Source organism: Gymnoscopelus microlampas (assembly GCF_963454915.1).
Source record: "Gymnoscopelus microlampas genome assembly, chromosome: 13".
In the NCBI taxonomy this organism is placed as follows: Eukaryota; Metazoa; Chordata; class Actinopteri; order Myctophiformes; family Myctophidae; genus Gymnoscopelus; species Gymnoscopelus microlampas.
Window position 1 is genome coordinate 4,965,453 of NC_139950.1, and position 27,831 is coordinate 4,993,283.

At 41.9% G+C, this 27,831-nt stretch overlaps 2 protein-coding genes across 2 annotated transcripts in view; one reads left to right on the forward strand and one right to left on the reverse strand.

Annotated features, from left to right (window-relative positions):
- Window positions 1-4,306: 4,306 nt before the first annotated feature.
- The window catches only part of LOC311058176 (uncharacterized protein), a gene marked incomplete at its 3' end in the record, with an annotated part of 66,746 nt that continues 43,221 nt past the window's right edge, over window positions 4,307-27,831 (forward strand). The window contains exons 1-2 of the mRNA XM_084075527.1: window positions 4,307-4,486; window positions 8,722-8,835. Of these exons, the coding sequence (XP_083931653.1) occupies window positions 4,452-4,486; window positions 8,722-8,835 (149 nt within the window). The 5' untranslated portion in view covers window positions 4,307-4,451. The remainder of the gene's footprint in view (window positions 4,487-8,721; window positions 8,836-27,831) is intronic.
- On the reverse strand, window positions 15,218-19,163 carry LOC311058075 (ATP-binding cassette sub-family B member 6-like; the record flags this gene model as incomplete). Its single annotated transcript, XM_084075382.1, has 4 exons — window positions 19,095-19,163; window positions 17,754-18,188; window positions 15,549-15,983; window positions 15,218-15,221 (listed from the first exon to the last, which is right to left on the reverse strand). Exons 2-4 carry the CDS (start codon window positions 17,843-17,845, stop codon window positions 15,218-15,220), a joined length of 531 nt encoding a protein of 176 aa, XP_083931508.1. The 5' UTR covers window positions 17,846-18,188; window positions 19,095-19,163.

A 27,831-nucleotide genomic window follows, 5' to 3' on the forward strand; every position in this document is an offset into this window, starting at 1 on the left:
CAAGATGGCGTGCAACGACCTGACCAACACACACACCAGATACACACACCAGATACGCTCAAACCAAGCCCCCAGAACTGGGCCCGGGTGCTCACACCCCTTTAAAAAGCCTGCTCTTCAGTCCTTGGGCAGTTCCTTGATTTTTACACCTCACCCACATGCACTCCTTCCAACATTTGTGTTAATACATACAACACTCTCACCCACACTACACAATCCTCTCATGCATTACATTACTGACTTTACGGATTTCCACACTTCATCTGTTTACTTCTAGTTTTTTATTTGGTTTTGAGCATTTCATAAATGCTAAATTACTTTTTACACTGCGTCTCCCCTGTTTTTTTGCTATGTTCCCTGGCACACCTAGGCCAGAGGCACGAATGGGGGCTCGTTCCGTTTAAATTTTTATTCATTTTTAGCAGAAAGTTTGTGTAAGTCAAGTCCCATTCATACATTCTGCATTTGTTTGAGTCAATTGTTCAATTGACAGTTAATTAATGGCTCGTTTGCACCGTGCTTTTGTTAATCAAGTGAATTTCCGGGATTCCCTTGCAGTCCTGTTTGTTCAATGGGCAACGGTCCGATGAGTAGCGAAATAAAGTAGTCTTGCACGCTTTTTGTTTGGGAGATGCAGTTAATTTGTTTTGTTTATAGTAGTATTTGATTAAGTTTGTGCGGTGGGGAGGTTTTCCTGGTTATGTTGTGCTTATAGACAAAGGAGGGTTGCCTGGCTGGTTTTAGTTTTTTGTTTTACATAATATGAGTGTCCCTGTTTAGGATTAGCTTAGCTCAGGGGTTCTCAACCTTTTCAGGCCGCGACCCCCAAAATAATGATATTATTTCCCGCGACCCCCCGCGTGCACGCGTGCGGTCCCGTTCGCGCGTGCGAGCGGTCCCGTTCGTGTGCGCGAAGGTTATTTAATTATAATAGGTTATTTGATAATTGTTTATTATCAAAACATTTTTGCAAAAAGTGGGTAAATTGAGTAAATTAACTGATAAAACATGAATTAATGATAACATAAAAAAAAATTTTGTAAAAAAAAAAAAAAAAAAAAAAAATTTTTTTTTTTCAAATTCACCAAAAAATCTGGTGACCCCCCCAAATTATTTGGCGACCCCCCTGGGGGTCGCGACCCCCAGGTTGAGAACCACTGGCTTAGCTTATAGGTTTAGCTTAGTTTATAGGGGGTAAAATATGTAGCAGGGTTTAGGCCAGTGGGTGGAGTAGGTGCAAGGAGCGGCTGTAGCAGGTGGGTACCAGTGTGTGTGCATTTGTCTCGGGGGCACAGCTAGCTAGCCAGCTACTGGCTGCCTTTCCTACCCCTTGGTATAAGCTAGGCCTTCAGTGCGTTAATACCTTCCGCAGACCGGCATGAGAACGGGTGGAGTTAGTTTGGGGGGGTAAATAGAGGGGCACTTGTACTTATTTTTTAGTAAATTTGGTTTGCCAGCTGGGGAGTAACTAAGCACACGTGAGCCAGGATGGTCACTGTAGAGTAGTTCATAGACTCTGCCTCGTTGGAGCTCTTAAATCAATGCACCAAGGACCAATTGCTTAAAATTGTGGCGCAATTTAGAGTTAAAATTGAGTCTGGTGATAAACCGTCAGAGGAGGTTTCTCCTCCTCCTCCCCCTACTTTAGATGCCGCTGTGGTGGTGCATCCTGCACCTATGGTATTGGCCCCAGGATTAACGTTAAAGCAGCACAAATAATGAATGGGATTATAGACAGAACAAATACATATACATAAATATATACATAAATAGGCCAGTGGGATTCCATTGTATTTAAAGTAAAAATCCAATGTGCTTCTCTCTGTAATAGCAGCTTTTTCATGTCACCGCCCCTAGGCTGACCTTCTCTATGTCCATGAATTTAAGTGTGGCTGCTGATTCATGCCTCCTCTCCTGTAATGGCATATTCCATGTTACCGTTTCTGATCGCCACTTTGTGTTCAGCTATTTTGTGATCAGCTGGCAGCCGTCCGGACTCTTCGGATTCATCATGACATACACATGTGATCCGCACATTTCAGGGATTTACACATGCACCCTTTCGTGAATTGCATGTCCGTCTTTGCTTAGAGAAAATACACCCTCCTTTAGTCACTTTATTTACACTTTATTTACGACCAGCTTAGTCCATGGGCCAGACGAGATGTCGGTATCACTCAAGGTGGCAAAGGTTACTTATAATTTTTGAGAAGCTCTATGTCTGTAGATAGTATTTTGGTATGATAACCCTTCCTGAGTCACAGCTAAATTGGTGTTATCAGCAGCTGAAGTTACCCTCCCCCATTGAAAAATGCCATTTTGGACGCGGTTGCATATTTTGGTATTGGCTCATGTTCAGGACACATTTCAATGTTTTTTATATAATGTTTGGTATCATTTTGAGCTCTTCGAACATTGAATAAAACATTTATTTACACAATTTCCGCCTAAATCATATTTGTTCTATCTGTTCCTGTGCCATCGAGAAACATCAGAAACATAAAACACAAAAACTGGTGACATGACCCTAAGAATTCAGGAAATGTATAGTTTACATATTATTTCATCCTGGGGGACTGATTTTCAGCCTCATATTAAACAAGCAGTTTAACATGCTCATACTCCCAGAAAACCTTGAACGGAGCAGACCAAGGTAAAGTCTCGGGGTGCCTGTGTGTTCATTTTGATGCTGTAATAATTCATAATTGCATTTTGTCTCTCCTACTCATGTTGCATAAACAAATAATCGTTGATAATTGCCCAGATTTAGACCGATGAGATTCTGACCAAGGCTTGTAAAAATTGTTACAGGTCAACAATGAAAACACAAAACACAATTTACTATAAAACGTATACTCTCTCTCTCTCTCTCTCTCTCTCTCTCTCTCTCTCTCTCTCTCGCTCTGTGCATGCTGGGTACACGCCGGTGGTGTGCGGATGAGTGAGTGTGTATATGTGTGTGTGTGAGAGTGCGTGAGTTGGAGTTTGGAAAGTTTGGTTTGTGTGGATTCTACTTTCTTCCCTTTTCACATCTGTCTCGCATGATCATGGCAAGAGAGTTTATTTCAGTGTGTCCGGATTACGATCTCTGGTGTTCCGCCGTTCATTGATAACGCACAGTTAGAGCGTAAATTGCGGAGGTTTGGTAAATTTGCTAGTGGATTTTAAATGGTCACTCTTGGCTGTAAGGATGCAAGACTGAAACACATTCACTCTTTGAGGAGACAAGTATTTATGATTTTGGATTCTCCATCGCAAACAGTAAACACTAGATGTTTCATTTAGAGTTAAATACAACAAGGGTTCTTACATGGTGCTCAGGACAAATGAAATGTTTTGAGTGAGGTGATGTTGGCCATAAACATTATGCATGCCCGTGCCCGCATAGAGCACAGTCAGGTGGTGGCAGCGCAGACGCTCAAACCTCACGCTCTGACAGCGGCCCTGAGGAGGAGGAGTGGGGCAGAGCGAGGCGGGGACAGTCAGCTGATCAGAAGGCAGCGATGTCTGGGCCTGCAGAGGCGCAACCTGGGGCCTTATCAGGCTGGGGTTTCATCAGCGCAGTCTGTGGCTTCTGCAGCGCAGCCTGTGGCTCCAGGATCCGCGACTGTGGCTTCAGAGCTGGGGGAAGAGCTAAGAGTCAAACCGCCGGGATCATTTGTTTATTTTTGGAACACAGTTCTTATTTGACGCGATATTAAACACGTCTATGGGAATTCAGAATAGGGGGGGGGAACGGGACCCGGGTAGGATGCATAAATTACGTCAGACTTCGGTGCTCTATAGGCATAGGAAAGTAAGCAAAGTAAGCAATGAAGGTACATTTTTGTTCTGGTTTCACAACAAATTCCTTAAGTTTCCAAATTATTTTCATATTAAGCACATAATAGGCTACCACAGTGTTTTTAGAAACTTCACTGCATGTGATTCAGCTAGTATTTTAATATATTAGCACAATAAGCAACACAGAATAATGTTTTCTTTGAAACAAAATGATCATCTGACAGTGATGACAAACAACTGATGGAAACTGATTATACTAAATAGCATTTTGTTGCTGTCGGTTGGAAACTTTGTATGTCCCAAACTTGTTATAGCTGTAAAAAAAAAAAAAAAAAGAGGGAAATAGTGAAAATAGCTGATCGAGGGGCATAACTTTATGAATCACTAGCCACGCCCATTAAAAAATATATTCTTGTCGAGTCTGCACGTAGTTGGAGTGCACGCATACGTACCTCACTACGGTAGTTGGATTTAGGCCTACAGGCTACTTTACTATTGAGAGTAGACAGACAGGTCCAGAAAGGCAACTTAAAATAATAAATCACACGATTAGCCTGGTTAACTGTGTGTATGCGCGTTCATGCGTGTGTCATTGCATGTGTGAATGTGCAAAAACTGCAGGTCATATTGCATTGGTTGAAGGATTCAAGCCGAAGACATAGGAAGGCATGGATCCTTGTAACTCTCACGTCAAGAATGGCAGGTTGGTCTCAATGAGGGCTGCATGGGCAATATATCCATATTATATCTACAGTGATATGAGACTTGATAACTTCTGTGATTTTTGATATTGTAATGTTGTGATATGGCATAAGTGTTGTCTTTATGGCATAAGTGTTGTCTTGTCCTGGTTTTAAACGAGCTGCATTAGAGTAAAGTGATGGTAATCGTCTGAATGTATCTGATTGTCATAGCTGAGAACCATTTCACACATACGTACATTGATTGCACACTCCACACAATTGCCTTTTAATTTATAGGAAACCAAGACTAAGCCTTGCCAGCCATGTGGCCCATAGGGCAGGAGCCTATCTCCTGTTTCTGTGTCAATCTGGGTGGACGACAATGTCAACGCTAAACTTATTAGCAGCTTCACACCGTATTAATGTCACTCAATTAAAAAAGAAAAACACTACCTTGGCTAAATACAGTATAATAATATAATACATTATGAGGCTAATATGGTGGTGATGATGGTAATATTCAGGGGTGCACATAACTTTTTAGGTCTGGTACGCAGAAGAGCACCTGGACATGTGACTTGGTGCGCATGGCGCCCGTCCCGTTTTGTCAACGGGGGGGGGGGTTCAGCCCGGACAGTTTTGTCAACGGGGGGGGGGGGGGGGGGGGGTTCAGCACGGTGCCCACCGGACAGTTTTGTCAACGGGGGGGGGGGGGGTGCGGGGAGGCGAGAAAAAAAGGACGCTCTGCTTCTAAATTCCGCCGATTTTCGCCGTTTTTTTTTCTCACGCTGTTAGATAAAGCCCCCAAAGGTTGGTGCCCTGTGCTGCTGCGCTGATTTCATCCGCCAGATTGGGACGTTCACGGCATATTTTGCACCATTACGGTGCGTTCATCATTGGTGACGAGTGCCTCTAACAGCCGCTGCTGGCTGCGTGCACGCAGCGTGGCAATGCGAGGCGATGCGAGGCGACGCGGGTCATATCTCTACCCCTCCGCCTAATGGCTGTACATGGGGTCGACGGGTGCTTTAGAGTGATTGTGTGAGTGTGGCTTCAGGAAGTAAATTCCTAGCCTCGATCTCCAGGCTTTTATTTTTTAGTTTTGCTAAAAAATAAAAGCTTGGAAATTCCTGTCCCAGCTGTTGGTGCGCAAAAGCGCCTCGCGTCGCCTGATGTGGTGCGCATTTTTTATTTTGGGTGCGCATGCGCACCTGCGCACCAGTTATGTGCACCCCTGGTAATATTGGTGAAAATGGTTGTGGTGATGAGGATGAGGATGTTAATATAATTATGATTAAAATGATGATGATGATAATGGTATTAATTATAACAGTAATAATAATAATTATAATGCTTAATAATGGTTATAGCTTTGTATAATAGTAGAGGTGTGCATCCACACTGCCCTCACGATTCGATTACGATTCACCTTGTAACGATTCAATTCGATTACGATTAACCTTATAACTATACGATTCACGATGCATCTCAATTGTATATATTTTTATTTAGGCTTCTGCTAATGGCTCAGTAATATAGGCCTACATCACTGGTTCTCAAACATTTTCATGTCAAGGACCCCCAAATTGACTGTGGACCCCCATTTCAAAATATATGCCAGGGACCCCGATAAGAGAAGATTTTTTACGGCCATAGCAGTAATTCTGAACTATTTTAATACCAAGGACTCTCAGTTTGACATGCATTAGGCCAGACCCCCATTTGACACCATTTTGATCTCTGGGACCCAAATTTTAAATGAATTACTTTAAACCATAATGCTTTGGAAGGTTATATAATAAAGTTACCATGTACATTTCACATGGGCAGTACACACTGGCGAGTGTAGCAGCGCACTGAACTGGAGATTCTTTGGTATAATTGATCAACGCAATGAAAGGGTCGTAGCATATGTTACATTTTGAATATTGGACGTCTACTTGTAACAGAGTATATCTACGATACTTGTACTTAAGTAAAACATGTAAGTACTTATTCCATCACTGGGGATGACCCTGGCAGCATATCAATGGCCCAGCTGTGTTACCTGTTCAGTACTGGGCTAATACTAGTTTTCAATAACGACTAACGACACAAGAATAGAATGAGTTTGGGAACTGACATGCAAAAACATACAATGTATAATTCTATCGTCATGTAGAATGGGAAATGTTTTTGTCCCATCAGCAACATTGGTGAAGAAAGGGAACTTGGAAAGACAAACCACAAATTGTTCCAGCCGAGAAAAAGAAGGAACTGACACACACACAGAGCCATACTCGTGTACCGTATATGGGACTGGATAAAGAGCTGTCAGTAAGTACAGTATTTGCCTCGTCAGTAACCACTAATAATAATACATTTCATTTGTAACACACTTAACATGTTATGTCTCAAAAACAAATCTCAAAGTGCTATAAATGCTACAAAATGTCAAAAATGAAATTCAATACAAATAAGAATATCTGGAACCCGATAAGAAGTGCGTTGCAATAGTCTAGCCTTGAGGAGACAAAGGCGTGGTCAAGTTTACACACAGGTTGGTGACCACAGGTGAGGGGCGGGGGGGGGGTTCTGGCTGTAAAAGGTGATGCTGGTTGCATGGCGCTGTTAAGTTGCAAGAAGTTGTGTTTCATTCATACCCACTGCACAGACATTTGAAGAAAGGAAACTTGTAAATACACTTCTGGAGAAATCACGTGACTCAACCAGGAAACAGGGAACTGAGAAAAAGAAAAGAAAAAAAGAAGAACTGAAATCTGTGTACTGTATATGAACTTTGAAAGTCCCTTAAATCACTTTTGCATTATTGTTTAATATGCATCACACTTTGGCAGATTAAAATGAAATGTAAACGTGGTGGTGATTTCTTCTCTGTGGTGAATTTAGATATCACCAGTCTTGAGAAAAAAAAGAAGAAAAAATGGCAAATACATGCCGTAAAAGGTTACCCACCCCTGGTCTACATGATACAGAAGGTCCAGGGGCTATGGGCAACCAGAAAGGAGCGCAAAACAAATATATAAACCCCCCTGGCCTGACCGGTGGCCTGACCGTTGGGCCCCTGACAGGGATATGGGGTCCAGCTCTGCTTTAGAGTCTCTGCCATTTCAGTTTCCTCTTGTCCCATCTCTGTTTGAACGGTTACATTTTTCTATAGGTCACCACTTTTAGTGCTACTGCCTATTCTATTGTTCTATTTATTATTCTATTGTTGTTATTACCTATGCTGCTGCATTGTCTGAAGGAAGCCAAACCAAAATACGTTTTACTCTTATGTACCTGTACACACGATGTAACAATATAAAGTACAACCTTGAACCTTGAACCTTGAACTGCCAGCAGTCTGCGTTGGTTGCGTCCGCTTTGTTGACAAAGATGGGGTTGTTAATGTATCATTTCATATTCCTCGGGTGAACAGGCTACAGACACTGAATCAGATAAACATTGATGATTAAAACAGGTCAAGTGTTTAGATATGCCACACTTTGCAATCAACACGTAATAGTGTGTCTATTGAAAAAAAAAGTGAAATCTGATCTCTCCTTGTTGTTACTAGTCGGCTCAGATGAATTCTCTTGCCTGGTTATTCTTTTTGCAGTTTTCAGTTTTTCACGTTTGATTTGTACAACTATTAGCAGCTACAAGCTACTGTGGGCTACTACAAGTGTGTTGTACTACAAACAACAACAAACAAAGCCATGTAGCAATGTGGGGGAAAAGTGTACTATACAAAACTATGCTACCTGCTAAAATCCCAGTCATTGTAACGCTGTCGACCATGAGCAGCTTTCTGTTCTTACATTTATTACATGCTCGTTCAAGCAATGTTCTTTTTTGCATAGGCCTACTTAATATTGCTTAATATTGTTGTCACACGCTTTTGGCATCCAGCTTGATAAAATGGAGCTACACTTCTTTCTTTAACCTATGAAGTGCAATGAAGCCTTTAAATACAACACACACACACACACACACACACACACACACACACACACACACACACACACACACACACACACACACACACACACACACACACAGCCATGTCCCTGTTTTCCCTGCATCCCTCTACAGCACGTAATCTTATGAGGTCTTGATAGAACAAGCTGTATTGCTGCATGCTTATTGGCTCGCTGACACTGAGGTATCGACATTTGGTATCGAATGACAAGGCATTTTTTGCTACTTGATGCAAGTTGATGCTATCGAAGCAGTTCAGTCGGTGACGTAAATGTCCTCTGTGTTTATACAGGATGAAGCACCATAGCGCTGTGTTTCCTGCACAGAGCTGTGTGTCCATGAAAAGTGACCAGTCCATGGATCTGCCTTACAACTTGAAAAGAGAGACTAATCCAGACTCATCATGGTGAGAATATAAGAAATACCAAAGACAGTTACTTACACTATTACATTATACTTATAATGTTAATCACATAGTAATACTAATAATAATAATAGTAACAATAATAACAATAATAATAATAATAATAATAATAATAATAACAACATATTTAATGAATGAGGATGTGTGATGCAGCATGCCTCGGTCCATAGCACTGAAATGTCTTGTAAAGACATCTGGAAGGAAACCGTAGATGAACTCCTTTCACAAGGAGATGGAAAGACAGTGATGGGGGCTTGACTTACCACCAGCTCCACAGTGACTCCTACAGGCCATTAAGTGCACCTGCAGGACAGACTGCAGCAGCCTGAGGTGACAGTGAGAGAACTCTTACATGTAGAACTGTAAAGGATGTGGGTGTTAATTCACTGAACACACCATGTTAAGTGGTCAGATGGGTGGGCTGTGGGTGTTTTGTTTTAATGATCAATCAATCAATTGTGTTTTTTTTGTTTTAAGGAAAATGTATTCAAAAGTAGAGAAATGTACACATGACATTGCATAAAGTTATCATAACCATGTGGGGGAACCATTATTAATGTCCCATTGTTGAATAGTTTTAGCATTATAATACTCTTACTGTGAACACTAACCCAGCACCATGCCCCATTATTAAATACGTGTATATTATTATTATTATTATAATATTTGAATTAAACCTTTATTTAACCAGGTAGACCTCATTGAGACATAACATCTGGGGCGGCAGTGGCTCAGGGGTAGAGTGGCTGGTAGAGCGGTCGGATTCTCAGTTCAATCCCGGGCTCCCCCAGAGTTAGTGTAGAAGTGTCCTTGAGCAAGACACTGAACCCCTTTTGCTCTAGATGAGCAGGTTGGTGCCTTGCATGGTTTCCTCCTCCATCGGTGTATGAATGTATGGGTGAATGTAATGCACAATCTATGTAAAGCGCTTTGGATAAAAGTGCTATATCAATGCACCATTTACCATATATAAATGCACCATTTAACATCTATTTTTAGGCAGCACAATAAATAAAATTTTAACCTTCAAAGACAAATAGTTGTCACTCATCACGTGAAATGTCTTTCCCTCTTTGATGAGCGGCAGGGTGTTTAGTGGTGAGTCATCATCATTCATTTGATCAAATGATTGGCTCAGGAATGCAACAAAAACTAAACAACCTCCATGAATTCAAGGCTTCATGGGGTGTGTAATTGATAGCAATAAAGTACTTTTTTGGTTAACTACTCCTTCAACTCCTGCAGTTGTCACACAATGCCACAGACACACACACACACACACACACACACACACACACACACACACACACACACACACGAGAAAAAAGCTTGCAAAGTGTCATTTAAATTTCAGCTCATTCAAGCCATCTTTCCCAGTAGAAAAAAAGGACTATTTAACTCTACTGCTGGAGTGTGGGTGAGATGAGCACGGCCCGCGATATGAAATAAAAAAACACCCGCAGACTTGTATCACATGTGCTGTGGTTCCCTAGTCCCTAACCGACGTGTGAAAATACAAGAATGCAGCAAGCAGCTTATAAAGCCTTCCATATCCCATTTAGACCTGAGGCCGATTCTAAAAACACCTTCTAAATCCTGACCTACGTTTTCTGAAAAACTTCAAATATTTATTAAAACATTACAACAAATGTACTTTGCTATATACTGTACATAGCAACAAGAACCCTAAAAGGGGTTCCCGTCCTGAAAGGTATAGCTAGAAGAAGCACGTAGCCCGGTAGCTCCCCTCCACTGCAAAGCATGGAATAAAGAGAAATAACGTCTCATGACTGAACCATTCTGTTAGCAGCACCCCATACAGTAGCACAAAACATACAGTAACCACTTCAGCCCTATATACACTTAGGCCATTTGAAAATAGCAGATCCACACACACACACACACAAACACACACTTAATCGGTCATCATTCCGGTATTGGCCGATGTTGGCCTTAAATGCAATATCAGTATCGAACCAATATCAGAATAATATATCAGGGCCCGGACCGCTGGCCTAGAGGTCCGGGCACCTAGGCTCATAAACCCGGACCTCGTTCTCTTCCTCCCGTTCTCTCAATCTTTACTGCATGTCTCTCCCCATCTCTCTCCTCTGTTTCCTGTTCATCTATAATATAAAACTATACATAAGAGGCAGAAAAAGACCAAAGAATATCTTTAAAAAAAAGAAAGGCATTGCTTTTCCAAATTCAGTGTTTATATACCTTTTTCAGAATGGACAAAATTAATTATTCTTTTTTTTTCTGGTTTATATCGGTTTTCGGCCATAACAGCAATTATTATATCAGATATCACTCAACTCACCATACGATTCCAATCACGATACTAGGTTTACGATACGATTTTTTAAACAATAATTTTCCAGACAAATCTAGTATTTTCTATACTAATTGTAGCTGCCCTCGGTTTATGAATGATGACAAAGATGGATGGTCTCAACGGGTGTTTTTATTATCACTTCTTGCACAGTAGAAGCATTGTCGAACACTGTGAAAACTATAAAATGGAGAATAAATAGAATAAATATTACTACAAATACAATAATTCATCATTTCATAGTTTCACATCAAACAATAAAATCTGTGCATTTCAATCAATCACTTTCCAATTAAATTCAGCTCAACTTATTCAATTCAACAATAAAACGTTCAATTATAATGCAGTGATTCAATAGTTAATTCATTTAAACTGCAAACAAACAAAACCCAAAGCAAACAAAGAACAAAGCAAAAGCACCATAACCCAAAGACAATACTAAACAAATACAATTAATTAACTCACAAATCAAACAAACCCAAACAAATAAACAATGCTGTACCTCACTCCGCTAACCGGGGGTGCTAGGTTGCAAGCCACCTTGGAACTTTAGACTTCAACTGGGTTTACCAAAAGGCACAGCATGCGACAGCAGAAACTGTGGACAACAAACCATTTCACTCAAACGGAATACCTTTTAACATGACTTAATCATTTGAGTGAATGTTGCATACAACAAACATTTCATACCTTGCTGCGCCTCAAACAAACACATGCTGTCTGTCTCTCCACCTCTCACTCTGGCTTTCAATGTATGACTGAGCTGCTCTGTTAAGCTAGTAGGCCTCAGATATAAAGGCTCAGGGGCAGCAACAGGATGTTACAAAATAAAGTGACAGGAAGTGTCAAAATAAAGGTAAATCAAATAAACAACGAAAACAAATAACTTCAAATAAATAAATAATTGAAGTTAAAAATGACCAAGTGTCACTGACAGTTACACTCCCACCAATCATGTTATACATACTAAAACGTAACATGATTCAAAGCATATCATTTTTTACAAGGTCAAAAGGGTATGGGGAAGATCTTGTTTTTAGCTTTCTTTCAGGGTGGTTTTCTTCTTGCCAAGAAGCCAAAGTTTATGCTGTGGTTATCCTCGATGTGGCTATAGTGGCAGGTATCTCTCAGGCCGTGAACAATATACCTCCAGAAGTAACACTCCTTTTGGTTGGCGTTATCTGGCTTCTTTACAACTTTAGTATGGACTAGACTCAAGGGTTTGTTTCTCATGGACTGTTTAGGTTCTTCCTGGGATTGAGGAGGACCGGGGCCTGTGGCTTCAAAGGGAACTGGGGGGACTATGGTCATGTTCTTCATCTCAGCTGGTGGGAGAGCAGGACTAGGAGTTGAATGGCTCCCCTTGTCAATAGTTCCTGGTCTCAGATGTAATTTTACTTTGGTCGATCGAGTTTCCTTTTGAACCGGTTTCTTCCTTCTCCTCTTCTGCTCCAGTTTACGTTTGACTATGAGAGCAGCTTTACTCACAAAGTTGCTGCTCTTGCTCAACTCTTCAGAGGTGCCCGAGTCACTCTCCTGCTCTCTAGATTCCTGCGAGCTGTCTGTTAACTTTACCTGCCTTTTCATACTTGGTTCTTGTTCCCTTTTCTGCCTGTTGTCCCTGCAAAGCTGCACAGAGGGGTCTTGGGATACATGTTTGGCCTTGTTTTCCTTCCTCTTTTCACTGGAGTCTGGTTCGAAGGCTGTCAGCACATTGGTCGATCGAGTTGGCATTTCTCTTACTGTGATGGGATTCACAGACCTCTGGTTTCTCTGACCAGTAGGGCTATCTGTGGAAGTGGACTCTATCGCCATTTCTTCCACCCTCTCAATTTCTCCCACCATCTCCTGACCAGCGGGGTTATCTCTGGAAGTGGACTCTTTCGCCAATTCTTCCTTCTCCATTTCTCCCACCGGTCTCTTATCTTTATCCTCATTTTCGATTCTCTTCTCAGCCATGTCCTCCAGGCATTTATCCACCAGGTCGCATATCTCTGTGGTAATGATTATACAGGCATCCATTTTCTTAACAATGTTTTCAGTAGTAGTGCAGTTGCGTTGAATGACTACATAACTCTCACTTATTGCATCATGTTTGTTCCGAATACTTTGTTTCATTACTTGAAGGTCTTCTTCTGTACAAAATGTCTTTAAAGCTGTTCACACTTTTCTAGCTGTTTGCATCCAGGTGGTATAGGCTTCTGTAAATGCCTTTTCATGTTTCTTTCCATTTTTTAGTTCCATTTTTATAAATTTATTTTTCCTTTTTTCAAATGTATTGTCTTGTGCTTTATTAAGCAACCTTCAGTCCAATGAAACATAGAGGCTACCTTTCATACGTCCTCTGAGTGCATACGTTACTGTGGTGTGGCAAACTTGAGATGGCTGATGACTTGGATTAGTTGAAGTACAAGGTGGCTGTAGATGAGATGTGGTGCCGACGTTGAGTGGCTTCTGCGATGAGTTTTCACTGTAGCTGCCCTCGGTTTATGAATGATGACAAAGATGGATGGTCTCAACGGGTGTTTTTATTATCACTTCTTGCACAGTAGAAGCATTGTCGAACACCGTGAAAACTATAAAATGGAGAATAAATAGAATAAATATTACTACAAATACAATAATTCATCATTTCATAGTTTCACATCAAACAATAAAATCTGTGCATTTCAATCAATCACTTTCCAATTAAATTCAGCTCAACTTATTCAATTCAACAATAAAACGTTCAATTATAATGCAGTGATTCAATAGTTAATTCATTTAAACTGCAAACAAACAAAACCCAAAGCAAACAAAGAACAAAGCAAAAGCACCATAACCCAAAGACAATACTAAACAAATACAATTAATTAACTCACAAATCAAACAAACCCAAACAAATAAACAATGCTGTACCTCACTCCGCTAACCGGGGGTGCTAGGTTGCAAGCCACCTTGGAACTTTAGACTTCAACTGGGTTTACCAAACAAACAGGCACAGCATGCGAAAGCAGAAACTGTGGACAACAAACCATTTCACTCAAACTGAATACCTTTTAACATGACTTAATCATTTGAGTGAATGTTGCATACAACAAACATTTCATACCTTGCTGCGCCTCAAACAAACACATGCTGTCTGTCTCTCCACCTCTCACTCTGGCTTTCAATGTATGACTGAGGTGCTCTGTTAAGCTAGTAGGCCTCAGATATAAAGGCTCAGGGGCAGCAACAGGATGTTACAAAATAAAGTGACAGGAAGTGTCAAAATAAAGGTAAATCAAATAAACAACGAAAACAAATAACTTCAAATAAATAAATAATTGAAGTTAAAAATGACCAAGTGTCACTGACAGTTACACTAATAATGTGTTTTCTCTCATTCAATACAGTAGCAAATGACTGAAAACTCTTTCCATCAATTCTCTTACAAAAATCCTGTATTTTCTTCTTTTTTTGGGCTATTTTTTGCATTGTGATTTAAATTGTCACCAGTTTGAATCGATTTTAATAGATTTACGTTACATGCCTACATTTCAGATAAATGAAACGTTTTTTTCCCCAATTCCAGTGTCAGTTATTTTGTTAGTAGATGTACAGATGCTTTCCTTCCTGATACCCATAGCTTGAGTATCGCTCTATACTGAGTACTGATCCAATACCAGTGTGTAGTTTAAACACATCTAGGACAGTGCTTCTCAAAGTGGGGTCCACGGACACTCAGGGTTCCTTGAGAGGGTCCAATTGGACCCTTACAGGTCTGTAACTCAGAGAGTGTACAAATGGAACCAAATGGACCCTTACAGGTCAGTAACTCTGAGTGTACAAATGGAACCAAATGGACCCCTACAGGTCTGTAACTCAGAGAGTGTACAACCACTGGGACCACTTACGGGTCCATTTGGTTCCATTTGTACACTCTCAGAAACTAAAAGATTTTAGAACCACTGATCCAGGAATAAATAAATGAATCCATTAATAATTGTTAAAGTGCAGCTACAAGTTAGTAAAGGAATAATGCAAAAAGTACAGTAAGAGTATAAAACATCAACTGAAGAGATCAAAATATGACTAAATGAAATATTATCATGTGATAAATGACGAGGTATCGTATCATAGGCTGGAACACTCACCGATACCGACACCAGTATTTTAGTCCACGGACCCCCATCTAAAAATAGTTTTTGTGCCAGGGACCCCTGTACCAGATTTGTATTGTTAAAATGTAAAAACAAATATATATATTTTTTTCCCCAATAATTTTTTGAAAATAGCCGATCTACAAGCTCACAACGTGTTGCATCGCAACACGTTGTGAGCTTGTAGATCGGCTATTTTCAAATATCCAATAGATATAGGTTTAAAATGCTCATGTGACCTAGTCGTCCTTTTTTGGAGCTTGTTTTCATAAACCTGGTTATTTCTCTCGCAAAATCTGGCAACACTGTCTCTCACCTGTTGCTGGGGGTCTCCCAGAGCCCACCACCATGCAGTGAGGACTGAACCATCTCTCACCTGTTGCTGGGGGTCTCCCAGAGCCCACCACCATGCAGTGAGGACTGAACCATCTCTCACCAGTTGCTGGGGGTCTGCCAGAGCCCACCACCAGTGAGGGCTGAACCAGGAGACGAAGGCCAGGTTCTCTGCACAGAAGGCCAGGGCCCAGAAGAGCAGCAGAGCGGCGCTGTGTCCTCGGGTGCGGTCCATCACCAGCACCCTGCGTCTCTCCACCGTGAGCAGGACCACTGCCCAGACCCAGCCCAGCGCCGAGAAACAGCCGTACAGAAGCACGTAGCCGGGCAGCTCCCCTCCACTGCAAAGCATGGAATAAAGAGAAATAAACAGCCGTACAGAAGCATGTAGCCGGGCAGCTCCCCTCCACTGCAAAGCATGGAATAAAGAGAAATAAACAGCCGTACAGAAGCACGTAGCCGGGCAGCTCCCCTCCACTGCAAAGCATGGAATAAAGAGAAATAACGTCTCATGACTGAACCATTCTGTTAGCAACACCCCATACAGTATCACAAAACATACAGTAACCACTTCAGCCCTATATACATTTAGGCCATTTGAAAACAGGTGATCTATAAGCTCACAACGCGTCGCTCTGTGAGCTTGTAGATCTGCTATTTTCGGTGTGACACTGGTGTGCGACTAAATATAAATCATGCATAACTCCTAAACCTAAACTCTAAATGTCTAATCCTAACCCCAACATGAATAATTTCTTAATTATAAACCTAATTATAAAACATTTTAACAATAAAACAACCTTAAAACAACTCACAATGTCTATTTCTCATATTCTACTATACTTGTGGGCCTCACAAGTATAGTAACACACACACACAGACACACAAACACACCCACACACACACACACACAGACACACACACAGTAGGGATGGACAATTAATCGGTCATCATATCAGTATTGGCCGATGTTGGCCTTAAAATGCGAATCACGATACTAGATACTAGGTTCACGATACATTGTAGCTGCACAATAATTGTTAAAGGACAGCTACAAGTTAGTAAAATAATAATACAAATTGTACACTAAGAGTATAAAACATCAATATCAACTGAAGCGATCAAAATGTGACTAAATGAAATATTATCATGTGATAAATGATGAGGTATCGTATCATAGGCTGGAACACTCACCGATACAGACACCAATATTTTAGGCAGTATGTCGGCCTAGGTGACTGGACCGCTACGACAGAGGTCCAGGCTGCAGATATACAGTACAAGCTTGTACATCTGCTATTTCTGAACATTTTTGAAAACATTTGAATAATTTAGAATGTTTGTAACACAAATCTTCTCTTCTGGGGGGTCCCTGGCACAAAGCATTTTCAGATGGGGGTCTGCGGGCAAAATACTCATATCATTTTGGGTGGTCCTCCTTGGCACGAAAAGGTTTGAGAACCACTAATTTAGAAGACACAGGGGTTGACACTAACGGCTGCCCGACTGCCCGTGGTAGGTAAACAAAACTTGCGGGCAGGTGGAGTTTGCTTTGGGGTTGCCCGACCGGGCAACTGCGCATTTGGGTGAGGACACAACCGTCTTTAGTTCACTATAAACACAACACGAGATATCTGTCTAAACACCTGAACGTGGCCAGAGCGCTCTGTCCCCTCTTCTCTCTCTCTCTCCTTCCCCCAAACACACACACACACACACACACACACACACACACACACACACACACACACACAATTACTATACTTGCAGTGGTGGAAAAAGTACTCAAATGTTTTACTTAGCACACACACACACACACACACACACACACACACACACACACACACACACACACACACACACACACACACACACACACACACACACAGTGCAGTGAGAAATAAGTGTTAAATTGAACAGTCATTCAAAATGTACCTATACATTTATATTGGACGATTGACTTTTCGGTCAAGTGGGCAACACCTGTGGGCAAGTAGAACATGACCTGTGCTTGCCCGACGGGCAAGTGCCTCTGAGACCTTATAGTGTCGACCCCTGCAGACATGTTTTAGAATCGTTCTCAGGTCTTTAACGGGTTAAATAATAATCACCTTGCCGCCCGCCACAGCATCCCTCCCACGAACTGGAGCAGGAGGAGGCCGGAGACGGCCTGCTGGAGGGGGTTCTCCTTCCATTCCGACATCTCGCCACTCCGACTAGTGGCTTCCGCGTGCGGTTAGGGTTAGGGTTAGGGTTAAGTATAGGGTTCGTCAACGTCGGAAAGGCGACATGTCGGAAAGGCGAAATGCACCCCTGCTGGAGGCCGTAGAGGCCGGAGCGTGGGATGAACTTGTGCTCCATGGCGGTGCCGTAGCGCTGGTAGCAGACGCAGTGCACGGTGCCCAGGAGGAAGGCCAGGCTGAGCAGCACGGAGGGCACCAGGGTGAAGTAGAAGCAGGGGGCCATGCCGTGGTCCACCCACGTCCGGGAGATGGAGGAGTTGGCCTCACAGTAGCTCTGAAGCAACGCCATGGTGGCTGCAGCAGCTGGGGAGGGTCAACCGACGGAGAGAATTGGTTAAGGAAGACATATAGTACACTGAAGGCCTATTGGCCAGACTGTGAGAAAGCATATTTATTTTAGCGTCCTAACTGTGAGAAAAGCCAGTGTGAACGCAGCATAATAATAAGTATAACACTGGGGCTTTATGCAGTGGTGGAGTACTCGGATATGTACTTAAGTACGCACAGTACTTGAGTACATTTACTTAAGTTACTTTACACCACTGGCACTGGTAGCCTGTAGCATTGTAGCTGCCAGTGTGAACACAGCATAACGCGAGTATAAGAAGAACTGGGGCTTTATGCGTAATAGCCTTAGATCGAGATTCTCGTAGTATGTACCCCCCACATTTTGCTCTGGAATGTCACCAGTAAAGCCCGTATTTCTCCGAACATGTACAAATGCAAAATATAAGGTGCTTACCCGCTTGTCCCAAATGTTAGCTAGGTGTCCGGAGTATGTGTGTAATGTATTAGTCCATATTGTTCAATAAAGAAGTGTTTTAATCCCGTCTGTGGCCGAACCCTTGTTTACTTCCTGTTTACATTGAGTGTAATTCCGGCTTTCACCGGATGCGCCCCGTCACTACCGCCCATCAGGAACTTCCGACAGAATCGGCCACAGACGGGATTAAAACACTTATCTATTGACAAATATGGACTAATACATTACTTAAACACTCCGGACACCTAGTTAACATTTGGGGCAAGCGGGTAAGCACCTTATATTTAGTATTTTGTACATGTTGGGAGAAATACGGGCTTTACTGGTGACATTCCAGAGCAAACTGGTGGGGGGTGGAGCTAAGACTCTCGTAGATACTATAGTAAAAAGTCAGACTCGATCAAATGCACCTACAGTATGATAGTCTTGATCTAAAGCTGCCTCACCTTGTGAAGAACACAACGCTGCAGCTGCTTCAGACACACACACACACACACACACACACACACTCCAACGTTTTACACAACATTCACTACACAGTCGGTTGTCTGGCAACCACGGCTGCTGCACGCAACCAAATCAGCTACTCGGCACTCCCTGCGCCCCCTACTGGCCGTGAAACGCCATGTGAGCTGAGTGTGACAGTAGAAAGTATCCTAATAGTCCAGGCGTTTCGGGCCATATTTTGATGGAATCGTGCACTTTACGATAAAAGCATGAAATTTGGCACACAGTTAGGGCATGCCATAAGGAACATTTTTGGCTATAGGGCCATCGCAGATTTGTCCTGTGGTAACCATGGCAGCCATTTTCCAAAATGGCCTCCATCTGCTGTTATTTTACCAATAGCTCAGGTGCTAGACCACCTAGGATCTTGATTCTGGTGACTAATCCTACATTTTCAAGTATGAGGAATACACTGGTACTATTTAGAATTGTTCTGTGGTAACCATGGCATCCATTTTTCAAAATGGCGGCCACCTTCTGTCATTTTACCAATAACTCAGGTGCTAGACCACCTAGGATCTAGATTCTGGTGAATAATCCTACATTTTCAAGGATGAGGAATACAGTGGTACTATTCACAACATGCTAGTAACTACCTAACTAACTACAGTACATGAGGAGGCTGATACTCGCATCATATTACACCTAGAAGATGCTATGAAGGAAGGGTATAGCAAGGTGACAATACGCACAGTAGACACGGATGTGCTGGTCCTGGCAGTAACGTCAGCCCAACACCTCCACTTGACTGAGCTGTGGGTTGCTTTTGGAACTGGGAAAAGTTCCTTAGCTGCTACCCCAGACAAAATAGATGACTGGATGGAGCCTCTGGAGCGATTTGTGGTATTGCTCTATGACCGCACAAGTGGCCAGGCTTCAGTGAATCAGGCACGGAAGCAGCTATTCACCCAGAAGGGTAGAACAATTGATGGACTCCCCCCAACACGAGCTGCACTGATTCAACATACAAAGAGGGCAGCCTACCAAGCTGGCCACTGCTGGGGACAGGTGATGGTTGCAGCCCCTGAACTCCCATCCCCAGGTGAATGGGGGTGGAAGAGGAAGGCGACAGGTGAATACAAATCATTTAATCCACTTCTTTACACTTGTAAACCTGTGATCTGACAATAAAGCTGATTCTAATTTTGACAGGAGGATGGGAAGTGCACTGGACCACACAGAAGCGAGCCTGGCCTGTCGAGAACTCCTCCGCTGTGGTTGCAAAAAGGGATGCAGTGGACAATGCAGATGTGTTAAGGCAGCACTTCAGTGCACTGCCCTTTGCTACTGTGGTGGACTGTGCAACTAACATTGTGTAGATTATCTAGCTTTATTGAATAGACCCCTTAACAAACGACGTCACACTGATAAGAACCAGTCTGCGCGGAACCAGTATGCGCGCAATGAAACCCATTCTATCAGGTCTCGCTAGGACGCGCCTCACTAGCCAACACACAAGAGGGGGTTGGGGTGTGCTGAAACCAGCGCACCCCAAAACAACAGGTTGAGAATTGATAGCGTGAAACAATCACCTGTGCGTCCAGTCTCAATGTTGGTAAACAAATAATTGGTCTATATGCCATTAGGCAATGACTCATGAGTACTCTGCCTTTGTTGTGTCTTATAGTCCATTGAAAATAATTATGCAATACTACTACTAATAAAAGAAACATTCTTGACTCTCACGTGTCAGTTTGAAAACATGTACTGTACTACACCATTACATATTTTGATGGGTTTACTATTATTTAATTAACTGAATGCCAGATATATGTAGTTAGGTAGTAGCATGTTGTAAATAGTACCGCTGTATTCCTCATCCTTGAAAATGTAGGATTAGTCACCATAATCAAGATCCTAGGTGGTCTAGCACGTGAGTTATTGGTAAAATGACAGCAGGTGGCGGCCATTTTGGAAAATGGCTGCCATGGTTACCACAGGAAAAATCTGCGATGGCCCTATAGCCAAAAATGTTCCTTATGGCATGCTCTAACTGTGTGCCAAATTTCATGCTTTTATCGTAAAGTGCACGATTCCATCAAAATATGGCCCGAAACGCCTGGGCTATAATAGACGTTCTACTCTAGAGAGCAGTGGTTCTCAACATGTGGGTCGGGACTCCCAAGGGGGGTTTCCCCAGTTGACAGTGAAGTGACAATTTAAGCCTGTTTAATACCTTTAAAAAAAGAAAGGCCATTAATAGGCCATTAGCCTAATAGGCTACTCTACTCCTGCATCAAAAGTAATCAACAAACTATACTATATAATCTGGTCAAACATTGGCCAAATTGTCAAATAACATAAGAAAGAAAGAGGCATTGTGAGCTTGTAGATCGGTTATTTTCACAATATTTATCTGTGGAACCGAGTTAAACCAAATGTACCTCTTCTACAAGTCCAAGTTGTCAAGGCGGGGGGTCCCCAGTTCAAATATGATTATTTTGGGGGGTCCCCAGTTCAAATATGATTATTTTGTTATATGATTCACTTGGTCTAGAGAGGAACAGCAGCGCAATGTTTAGGTCGTTGTTTTTTTGTTTTTTTTTACCCAGGGTAGTAGCTGAGCACAAGTGCTCATTTTCAGCAACGCCCTGCACATAGAAACACACAGACAGACAGACAGACACATTAAAACCTGGGAGCTGACTAGTACAACCACAATCTTATACTGTTGGCCACTACGCAGCTCCACTGGAGCAGTTGGGGTTCAGTGCCTCACTCAAGGGCACTTCAGTGGTGTTGGGGAAGTGGTGAACATTCACTTCCCCACCCAGATTTTTCCTGCCGGTCCAGGGATTCGAACCGGCAACCTTCCGGCAACGAGGGTGCTCCTCTAACCTTTAGGCCACCACTGCCCCAGTGGTTGATCAATGGTTGTCAGGCAACCGCCTCATATTCTTGTTCTTCATCACGGTGGATATTAATTCATCCATGAATTAATTAATATCTGACTGGATGAATTAATATCTGACTGGATGAATTCATATCTGACTGGATGAATTCATATCTGACTGGATGAATTCATAACTGACTGGATGAATTAATAACTGACTGGATGAATTCATATCTGACTGGATGAATTAATAACTGACTGGATGAATTAATAACTGACTGGATGAATTAATAACTGACTGGATGAATTCATATCTGACTGGATGAATTAATATCTGACTGGATGAATTAATATCTGACTGGATGAATTAATAACTGACTGGATGAATTAGTATCCGACTGGATGAATTAACATCTGACTGCAGTCAGATATTAATTCATTCAGTCAGACATTCCCAGAATCAGAGATATTCCATTCACAAACTTCAATAAATGACAGATTTCACGATCTGTTCACTCGCCGACCATTTCAAATGTCTGGTAGTGTGTAGAGGTCATTACTAAAATGTAATAGCTCCTGGACAAAGTGATATAGACAGCCTACAGCATACATTTATAAGTTTCTCTCATAGCAATATGTAATATAATAATATTTGAATAATATTTTTCCCCCTCAAAGTATTTACTATCTACTATCTAAGAATCTCAGTAGCCTTCAGGCCATAAATATTGTTGCGAGTCCATGTTATATGATGTATATAAAATGAACTCACAAAATATTTTCATAATGTCCCCATGTCTACAAGTTAATGAGCACCAATAACCCCCCCCCTCCATAATTAAACAACAAACAAAAACAAAACAACTATTTTCATGAATTTATGAAATCTAGGAATTTAATAAGAGAATTATAAAGTATTGAAAAATAGAAAAACTCAAGTAAAGTAATTTTATACATTAGCCTACTTGAGTAAATCTTCTTAGTTTCCACCACTGATTGCAGTTATAAGAACACATTGATCTATGTATGTATCAATGTGTCATTATAGATACATTATGTCATGTTAGAACACATTGATCTATTTATGTATCAATGTGTCATTATAAACACATTATGTCATGTTAGAACACATTGATCTATTTATGTATCAATGTGTCATTATATACACATTATGTCATGTTAGAACACATTGATCTATTTATGTATCAATGTGTCATTATAGACACATTATGTCATGTTAGAACACATTGATCTATTTATGTATCAATGTGTCATTATAGACACATTATGTCATGTTAGAACACATTGCTCTATTTATGTATCAATGTGTCATTATAGACACATTATGTCATGTTAGAACACATTGGTGGTTTTATACTTACAGTCCAGGGGTCTTCAACAGGGGGTCCGGGACCCCTTGGGGGTCCTCAGAGTTACTACAGGGGGGCCGCCACATATTTGTGTGATAGGATATATTATTTTTATATTAACCACTTGAACCCTTGCATCCCTATTCTGAAGAGAACTTTAGCCAAAAATAGCAGATCTACAAGCTCACAATCTGCTATTTTCGGCAGAGGTTTGGTGTAGAGGGGGAAAAATAGCAGATCAAGTACAGAGTGAAAGGTCAAGATTACTAATTATTGACAGTTTAAGTGGTTAAATGTTTGAGAATACATACAGCACTGTCATCAGTCCACTGATGACAGTGCTGTCAAACAAAGAAATCTATGAAAAAGTTTAATATGAAACACAATTGTATAAAATAGAGGGTCGGGGCGCCCCTCCCCCCTAGCCGCTGCGCGGTGCTTTGTGTTTGTTGGTCTCTATAATATATAAAGCCATAATAGGAGATGTTCCCAATGGAGCTATGCCCAAATATGGAGTGTGTTGTCTGACCTCACTTGGGTCTCGTTGGGCGGTTATATAAAGCCATAACAGGAGATGTTCCCAATGGAGCTATGCCCAAATATGGAGTGTGTTGTCTGACCTCACTTGGGTCTCGTTGGGCGGTGGTCGGCGATGACGCTAAGGAACAACAATTGTATAAAATAGAAGTTCGGGCCGCGTAACGTCTAGCGTGACGCGTCGTTCACTTTGCAGTGCCACCTTACAGGCACCTCACAGTGTGAGAGAGAGTTTTGTGCTCTCCTAAATCCACGGCAGGCTTTGAAAGTACCCACTTCAGAAAGAGGTGACGTGCATCACCTCTCCAATGACCAAAACCCACTATGGAAGCCGTCGAACTGGTGCGATCTGACGGCATCCTAGAATTTATAGGTAGGATGTGATGTCATGCGTGATGTCATGCTGTCGTGAGATTACGGATGTGAGGTAGTTGAATGGGCAGTGGTGCTCCAATGTAAGAAAGGTAAGAGCTGATGTGTGGTGGTGTGTGTGGGTTGATGGAGGCAAGTAGTTACCTCTGGCCTCTGTGGTCTCCAATGAGCGTTTCCGGCGCAATGTCTGGCGTTGTATCTCCAGCCGTTGTGGCTTTGGTGAAGTTGTCGTCATTGTGGTGGAGAGAGTTCTTGTGGTGGAGAGAGTTCCTTGTATAGATTATTACTATTTATCACTATGGAAGCCGTCGAACTGGTGCGATCTGACGGCATCCTAGAATTTATAGGTAGGATGTGATGTCATGTGATGTCATGCTGTCGTGAGATTACGTCACACTGGCGTTGTCAGGATGTGATGTCATGTGATGTCATGCTGTCGTGAGATTATCACACTGGCGTTGTCATCGTGATGTCAGATTACGTCACACCGTCACACTGGCGTCGCATACAGACAACCGACATGGCGCAGGATTCAAATTGTATATATATAAGACTAGAGGGTCGGGGCGCTGCGCGCCCCTCCCCCCTAGCCGCTGCGCGGTGCTTTGTGTTTGTTGGTCTCTATAATATATAAAGCCATAATAGGAGATGTTCCCAATGGAGCTATGCCCAAATATGGAGTGTGTTGTCTGACCTCACTTGGGTCTCGTTGGGCGGTTATATAAAGCCATAATAGGAGATGTTCCCAATGGAGCTATGCCCAAATATGGAGTGTGTTGTCTGACCTCACTTGGGTCTCGTTGGGCGGTGGTCGGCGATGACGCTAAGGAACAACATGGCCGACTGTAATGTTGTGAGTTTGTGTTGGCCGCAATTAATTATGCTGCGAGGGGGCAGATGTGTGCTGAGCAGTATGAAGTGGCCTACAGACTGCGCGTAGTAATTCTTCACGTTGTGGCGTGTCTTGTTAGTGACATTGATATGTTGTTTTTGTGTTTAGTCCCACACAGTGGCAGGTTTTGTTTTTGGGTTTTGGGTTTAGAAATGTATATATAATAGATATGTGAGGGGGGTCCCTGCTTCATCTCTTTCTCAGCTAAGGGGTCCTTCACCTAAAACACATTGAAGACCCCTGACTTACACCATAATTCACAAAAGGTTGTGGGTTCGAATCCGCCGTGGTGCATCCGGCTTTGTCGAGCGTCTACACGAACACAATTGGCGGGGAGGGTGATAATGGTCATTACACATTCTCCTACAGGCTGGGGGCGGAGCCTGTCAGCAGGGAGTGTTGGGCGGGAGGAGCTCTACGTCCTCCTGGTGGGGGCTCCTCACTGACATGTGAGTCAGTACAGCAGTGACAACACAGTAATGTGTGTGAGGAGGAATTAATTGGCATAACGACTAAATTGGGGAGAAAAAGGGGTAAAAAATAATTGGCAACTCTAAATGTAAACAATAAATAAATAAGAATTGACAAAAGGAAGATTATATCATGTATGTATCAACAATCTATCGTTATCTACACATTAAGAACTGTTGAATCACACTTTTATTCACCATAATTCACACAATGAAGATTTAAAATGTTAAAATAGGAAGTTAAATATTGTAAGCAGAACTCAGGCTTATGACTGATGGTAGATTGAACCGCATGGTTCGACTGCCACCTTGTGGATAAACACGTTAACTACAGTCTGGGGCATTATGGTAGAGCAGTGGTTCTCAAAGTGATCCAGGGGTCCTTAGAAGGGCGGAGGTCCCTGGGGGTCCCCCAGCTAAATGTGTTAATATAGTAGCACAGGGGGTCCCTGGGGGTCCCCAGCTAAATGTGTTAATATAGTAGCACAGGGGGTCCCTGGGGGTCCCCAGCTAAATGTGTTCATAGTAGCACAATCAGTTGAACCATATGGCTGTTTTATACTGCGGCTATTTATCTTTAAAATGTTGATAATACATTCATCATCACAAGGAAATATCTGCATCAGCATGGTTCCTATAACTAACGTAAGGTAAGTAATAATAGTCATTACATAACATCTCCTGTGGTCTGTAACATGTTAATAATAGTCATCACATAACATCTCCTGTGGTCTGTAACATGTTAATAATAGTCATCACATAACATCTCCTGTGGTCTGTAACATGTTAATAATAATAGTCATCACATAACATCTCCTGTGGTCTGTAACATGTTAATAATAGTCATCACATAACATCTCCTGTGGTCTGTAACACGTTAATAATAGTCATCACATAACTTCTCCTGTGGTCTTTAACATGTACTGCTCTCATCTAATTACTGAACATTCAGCAATAGGGAATAACATGGAAGGAAACCCAAACTTATGGCAGAAATAAATGCAGTAGCACAGGGTCTGTGTTTCCCATTAACCAAACAATTAGGCTCAACACAAACTTTAGATACTAGTTACTTTGTAGATTTGGATTATTATTGCAAAACCAGTTCAGCCCTATTTATACTTTGGCAATTTGAAAATAGCAGATCTACAAGCTCACAACGCGTTGTGAGCTTGTAGATCTGCCATTTTCAAAGGATTTTTATACATTTTATTCATTTGAAAACTTGTGTAATGTAATGGGACCTTCTGCCTAACAAGTACTTTTATTTGTGGTACTTTAAGTACATTTTGATACCAATACTTTTGTACTTTTACTGAAAGTAGCCTATTAACAAGATTGTACATTTGGATCCGCGATGTAGTGGAGTAGAAGTACAAGTATTGGAAATTGGAAATACTCAAGTAAAGTACAAATGCCTCAAAATTGTACAAAAGTACAGTACTTAAGTAAATGTACTTAGTTACTTTACACCACTGTAAATGAGCATTTTGATCATTGGTTGTGATTTTGTGTGTGCGTGTTGTGGTGTGTGTGTGTGTGTGTGTGTGTGTGTGTGTGTGTGTGTGTGTGTGCGCGTGCGTGTGCGTGTGCGTGTGTGTGTGTGTGTGTGTGTGTGTGTGTGTGTGTGTGTGTGTGTGATAAAAACAGATTAAAAACAACACTCAGTGTAGTTCCATGTAAATGATTTTAATGCTCAACGTTTGGACAAGTTGTCTTCATCAGGGTGTGTTTACAAACATTTACACTGATTTCAACCAAAACAAGTAAAACATATCAGATCTACAAGCTCACAGCCCATAGAGCAGTGGTTCTCAATCTTTGTCATTTCAAGGAGTTCAGAGTCACAGATCTGTAAGGGTCCATTTGGAACCCTGAGGGTCCCTGGACCGCACTTTGAGAACCACTGGCATAGAAAACTGAAATACATTCTGCATAACGAGTACTTTTACTTTTGCTACTTAAGTATATTTTGACACAAATACTTTTGACTTAAGTAAGATTTGTAAAGCAGGACTTTTTGCTGCAAACAGAGTTATTTCTACATTGTGGTATTTCTACTTTTACTCAAGTCCAAAATATACAGTATGAGTACTTCTTCCACCACCACTGCAGCACCTCACACACACTTTACTGTGTTTAGCTGCGCTCTCTCTCTCTCTCTCTCTCTCTCTCTCTCTACCCCCCCCCCTCTCTCTCTCT